Source organism: Alexandromys fortis, unplaced genomic scaffold, assembly GCF_014885135.2.
Source record: "Alexandromys fortis isolate MF-2015 unplaced genomic scaffold, M_Fortis_MF-2015_v1.1 scaffold_36, whole genome shotgun sequence".
Classification (NCBI taxonomy): Eukaryota; Metazoa; Chordata; class Mammalia; order Rodentia; family Cricetidae; genus Alexandromys; species Alexandromys fortis.
The window spans coordinates 13,686,938-13,693,243 of NW_026067915.1; the positions used below are offsets into that span (position 1 = coordinate 13,686,938).

At 42.1% G+C, this 6,306-nt stretch overlaps 1 protein-coding gene across 1 annotated transcript in view; it reads right to left on the reverse strand.

Moving 5' to 3' along the window:
• Positions 1-6,306, reverse strand: part of Pdcd6ip (programmed cell death 6 interacting protein) — a 56,004-nt gene that overhangs the window by 35,937 nt on the left and 13,761 nt on the right. Inside the window, exon 2 of the mRNA XM_050139489.1 lies at positions 1,077-1,131. Coding sequence (XP_049995446.1) covers positions 1,077-1,131 — 55 coding nt within the window. The remainder of the gene's footprint in view (positions 1-1,076; positions 1,132-6,306) is intronic.

Here is a 6,306-nt window from a genome sequence, read left to right on the forward strand (position 1 = left end):
ATAAAGTACTTTTTAAAAATAATTTTAATTTATTTCCATGTGTATGGGGGAGGGAGAGAAGATAAAGAGTAGGAAGGGGACCATAGAGTCCAGGAAAGCGTACTGGACCCCCAAATGTGGAGCTAGAAATGATTGGGAACCCATGCAAGAGTGGAACACTCTCTTAATGGCTCAGTCATTTCATCAGGCCCACAAAGAACTTTTCTTTTGCCATTTTTTTATAGGTAGGATATGAATGGATCACAATATGTACATGAAAAATGGAGACCCTGGGCTGGCAAGATGGATCAGCAGGTAACAGCGCTTGCTCCCAAGCCCGACAACCCGAGTTCAGTCTCTGTTCTTTTGCCATTTTAAGATCTAGAAGTACTACACACTTTAAAGACTTTCATCACGTCTCTCACATAAATCTATTAAGAAACTACCGACAACTTCAACAGCTATCCTTTAAGACAAAGTAAGGCTGACATTCTTGTATCTTAAAAATATAAGCGTATTTTGTACCAATAATTTTTTACCAATAATTTTGAAAGCACAAAACAGAGTACTTCTTGAATTAATAATTTCCTTCTCAATTTTGTAAAACCAAAGTCAATTTTGTAAAATCCAAGGAGAGCTGTGCATGACGGCACAAGCCTTTAATCCCAGCACTCAGGAGGCAAGCAGAGGCAGATAGATCTCTATGAGTTCAAGGCCAGCTTGATCTACAGAGTGAGTTCCAGCACAGACAGGGCTGTTTAAAGAGACCCTGTCTCAACCCTCCACCCCCTCAAAAAACTAAGAACAAAAAGTCCAGGGGAAAATAGCACATTATTTCCATCTATAAGCAGATCCCATTTGGTATAAGATACAAATTAACACTCTGGACTAAGGAAAACATGAAGAGAATTCAGGAGAATCTTCAGGACAAATATTCACATCAAACAGACCTCAGAAATTCTAATTTATATAAAACTCCACAAAGGCCTAAACATAGTAAAGACACATCATTGACTTCAATGAAACAGTATCTTAGGTGGGAGGAAATGGGTGACCTGTCATCAACACACAACTTTATAATAAAATTAATAGTTTACCTGATTTTCAGAAAATGGGAACTTGGGTTCAATGGAACAAATCTGATCATAATATCTAAAAAAAAAAAAAGAAAAATTAATTATTAGCAGGGTAAAATGATATGAACTTACATAAGTCCAATTGCTTTATATATTTATATGTATGTATGTATACACACACACAAATATACACATATAGGAGCTGGAAAAATGTCTCAGCAGTTAAGAGTACTGGCTGCTCTTCAGAGGACTGGGTTCAACACAGAACACACATGGTGGCTCCCAAACATCTGTAACTCTATTTCCAGATTTCTGGATTCTGGCATCCTCTTCTGGCCTCTGTGGAAACCAGGAATGCATATGCATGCAGGCAAAACACCCATACACATAAAACTAAAATAATAATTTTTTTTAAAGAATATACCAAAACTACTTGTGGCGGTTTGAATGAAAATGGCCCCATAGGCTCACAGATTTGAATGTCTTGTCATTAAGGAGTGGTAACTACTTGAGAGGAATCAGGAGGCGGGACCTTGTTGGAGTAGGAGTGGCCTTGTGGAGGAAATATGTCACTGGGGTTTCAAAAGCTCAAGTCAGTGACAGTATCTCTCTTCCTGCAGCCTGTGGATCTGGATGGAGAACTCTCAGTCAGCTACCTCTCCAGCACCATGTTGTCTGCTTGCTGCCATACTTCCCACCATGATGATAATGGACTAAACCTCTGAAATTAAGCAATCCTCAGTTAAATGTTTTCTGTAATAAGCGCTGCAACAGTCACAGTGTCTCTTCACAGCAATGCAATATCAAGACACTATTTGTCCCCAACACAGTGGCCCACAAATCCAATTTAATCATTTGTTTTAAGGTTACTAAACACAGTCCTTTAACAATTAAGCCACACACTAAACTGTGCATAATAAAGAACTACACCAAAAAGTGAAAAGGGATACTTATAGGAGGGAGACAGCTTGTTTGTCCCAGCCACCCAGAACCAAAATAACCACACAGAAACTGTATTAATTAAATCATTGCTTGGCCTATTAGCTCTAACTTTTTATTGGCTAACTCTTACATCTTAATTTAACCCATTTCCATTCATCTGTGCATCACCACGAGGTCATGGCCTACCAGCCAAGCTCTAGCATGTCTATCTCTGGAGGTGGATCCATGGCGTCCCCTGACTCCGCCCTTCTTTCTCACAACATTCAGTCCAGTTTCCCCACCTACCTAAGTTCTGCCCTATTGACAGGCCAAAGCAGTTTCTTTATTAACCAATGAAAGCAACACATAGACAGAAGGACCTTCAACACCAGATATTCATCACCACAGATATTCATCTAGTATTATAGAGTAAAAGTAAATAAACACCTATTTGAAAACTTTGTATTTTTTTCCAGTTTTTCAAGACAGTGTTTCTCTGTGTAGCCTTGGCTGTCCTGGAACTCACTCTGTAGAGCAGGCTGGCTTCAAACTCACAGAGATCCACCTGCCTCTGCCTCTCAAGTGCTGGGATTAAAGGCATGTGCCACTACCACCCAACAATTTTGTATTTCTTACAATATTTTATTAAGATCACAATGTTTGGTCTGGTGTGACAGCTCACTGCTTTAATCCCAGTACTGGGGAGGCAAAGGCAGAGGCCAGCCTTGTCTACACATCAAATTCTAGAACAACCATGGCTACACAGAAAGAGCCTGTCTCAAAATTTAAAAAAGGTTGACTAAGTCTATGTCCATTGGACACATTCGCATAGCTGGTCAACTGATTACCAGCTTTCGGACATTTTAGGTATGTCCATCACTAACACACATAGTTCCCAAAACTCACAAAGCACAACCAAATCAAGCATATCAATCTAACAACCTTCTTTCTTGTATGTTGCAATATGTGTTCTACACAGTAGCCAACATTTAACATAACAAAGCAAACTGATCCATGCCCAAGACATTGCTCAGGATGAGCCGTTAGCCGGCAATCAGAGGATGTACAAATCCCTGGGTTTAATCTCTGGCATTATATAAGCTAAAGACAGTGGTGCACAGCTAGAATCTCAGCAATTCTCTGCAATAGGGAGATGGAAGGATCAGAGTTTGAGGCCATAATAAAACAGTATCAATAAAGTTTGATGTGCTAGCTCTACAAGCACTTAAAGTACAACATACTCAGTAACTATAAAGTCAATGAACCTGGCAAACAATGTCTTAACCAAGTAACAGAAACCCAAGCTGTCACATGGCTAATATGCCCTAAAAACTGCACTGGTCCATCTGGGCATAAACAACCAAGCCCCAAGGCAATCTGAAGAAAACCTTAATGAGGGGAGCCAGAAATGGTGACACACTCCTTTAACCACAGCACTCAGGATCTCTGAGTTCAAAACAAGCCTGGCCTATACAGTGAGTTCCAGGACAGCCATGGCTACATAGAAAGACCTTGTCTCCAGAGAGAATGAGGAGAGAGAGAGAGACAGAGAGACAGAGAGACAGAGAGACAGAGAGACAGAGAGAGACAGAGAGAGAGAGAGAGAGAGAGAGAGAGAGAGAGAGAGAGAACACCTTTTATCAAAGGACATTCAGCAAAGTAACTATGTTCCTCAAGGTCATAGGCAGAATGCAATCCACTGGCCTAGCATTTTTTTAAAGATTTATTTATTCATGTATTTTATATGAATGCTGTCTTCATGCACACCAAAAGAGGGAATCTGATCCCATTATAGATGGTTGTAAGCCACCATGTGGCTGCTAGAAATTGAACACAGGACCTATGGAACACTCAAGTGCTCTTAACCGTTGAGCCATGCTCTAACCTAGCATCTGATTCCTAGTAACCAGAAAAGGAAAGGAAAGCTAAGGTTCAAAAGACAAGAGGAGAACTGTTCAGACCAAAGGACATTGAAAAGGCATTAGTAACTGAAGCAATGCACCGTGGAAGTCAAACCCGGGACCTGTAAACCTCACTATTGGAGTATCAGCAAAGTTGGGCAGATTAAATGAAGTCAGCCAGCTTTCTGATTGTCAAAGACATGGCTGGATTCTATAAGTGTCCTTATCCCTAGGAACAAAATGTTAAGTATGAAAGCCTTTTGATGAACTACTGGTGAGGTAGTAAAAGAGATACCCCATGGTCTCAGGCATATGATCACTTGAGCCCCAGTTGATGGTGCTGACTGGGAGGGTTAGGAGGTGTGGCTTTGCTGGAGGAAGTATGTCACTGGGGTGGGCTTTGATGCTTCAAAGCATGTTACCATTTCTCATGTGCTCTCTCCCTGCTTGTGGTTCAAGATGTGAGCCTTCAGCTTGCTGCTCCAGCTGCCTTATCTCATGCCTCCCCATGATGGTGAGCTCATTCCTCTAGGGCAGTAGTTCTCAACCTTCTTAACAGTGCAACTCTTTAGTACAGCTCCTCATGTTCTGGTGACCTGATATTGGATTCCCCTCTGTATGCTGTGAATACCACTAGTTAATAAAAAAGCTGTTCTGGGCCTGTGGATAGGGCAGAACTTAAGTAGGCGTGGAAGACTAAACTGAATGCTGGGAGAAAGGAGTCGGAGTCAGAGAGATGCCATATAGGCCCGCCAGAGACGGACGGAACTTTAGCTGGTAAGCCACAGCCATGTGGCAATACACAGATTAATAGAAATGGGTTAAATTAATATATAAGAGTTAGCCAATAAGAAGCTAGAGTTAATGGGCCAAGGAGTGATTTAAATACTATGGTTTCGCGGGCGATGGTGGCGCACGCCTTTAATCCCAGCACTCGGGAGGCAGAGGCAGGCGGATCTCTGTGAGTTCGAGACCAGCCTAGTCTCCAGAGCTGGTTCCAGGACAGGCTCCAAAGCCACAGAGAAACCCTGTCTCGAAAAACCAAAAAAAAAAAAAAAANCTGGTTCCAGGACAGGCTCCAAAGCCACAGAGAAACCCTGTCTCGAAAAACCAAAAAAAAAAAAAAAAAGAAAGAAAGAACAGGTGAGCACAGTCGCCAATGTGTGGGTGGCAGTATGGTGCGGGATAATTGTCTATATTCTGTCAATCATGTTTTAAATAAACGCAGATTGGCCAGGCAGGAAGTATAGGCGGGTCAACTAGACAGGAAGTAGAGGTGGGGCAATGAGAACAAGAGAATTCTAGGAAGGAGAAAGCCCATTCCTCCCAGTCCTCCCCAGACCATGGAAGAAGCAAGATGTGACCTGCCCTGCTGAAAAAAAGACAAAAACCCCCGACAAGCCACTCCTCATGTTACAGCAGCATAGTAAGGAAAGCAAAGAGCAGAATGAAACACAGAACACCATTAGGCTACCAAGGCTCACAGTGCTAATTCACCCAAGAGGTGTCCCCAAGCCATACAAAACAGGCAACCCATTAGTTCTAATCCTGATCTCTGCTGGAAAGTAAGCAAGGAAGGCAAAAAGACAGGAAGTTCCTTGTTTCAAAGGTAGAAAAAGAATGACTGCATAGAATATACTGAAACCTTTATACTGAGCCTCACTCAACCTCCACAACCTGAGGTCAAATAGCAAAGCCTTGAGTTGAATGGGGAGAAAAGGCTATCTATATTCTTCATTTACATGATCACAAACGATGAGATGGCTGTCTTAGAATATGTTATGGGAGGTGACAGGGAAGTTTATGGGAGGACAGTCAGTGGAAATCAGAAATGTCTGACCAACATGGAGCAAACTCCAACAAGACCAGCTGTGTTGGAGCCCTTGAGGTTAACTAGTTACCACAGACAAAATGGTGTTCCCAAAGAGCCAAACACTTCCACAGAGGGAACAGACACCACTAACTACCACTAACTAGAAACTCTGGTTCTCATCTGTCTCAGGTACTAAAGTTCTCCAGGAAGGAAATCTATCAAAATGGTATAGTGCACCACACCCCTCTCTATCATTCACAGGGACTTTGCTATATCAAGACTCTAACATGTACCTTACAATGTAAAGAGACCTGAGCAAGTTTAACACAGCCTGAGAGAAAGCCAATATGCAATGCCTAAAAGATGGCTCTCAAAGCACAACCAGCATAGAAAACAATACAGTAAAGGACAAAAATCCCTAAAGATTTTAGTTTAGAAATAAACATCTCTTCAGGGCTGGCCAGAAAGCTCAGTAGGGCAAGATACTTGCCACCAAGCCTGACCAGACAGCCAACTCCTATAGAGTGTCCTCTGACCTCCATACCCATACCAAGATATAAGAGCCAAGACACACACACAGATAGATACACACACACACACGGGGGGGGGGGGGGGG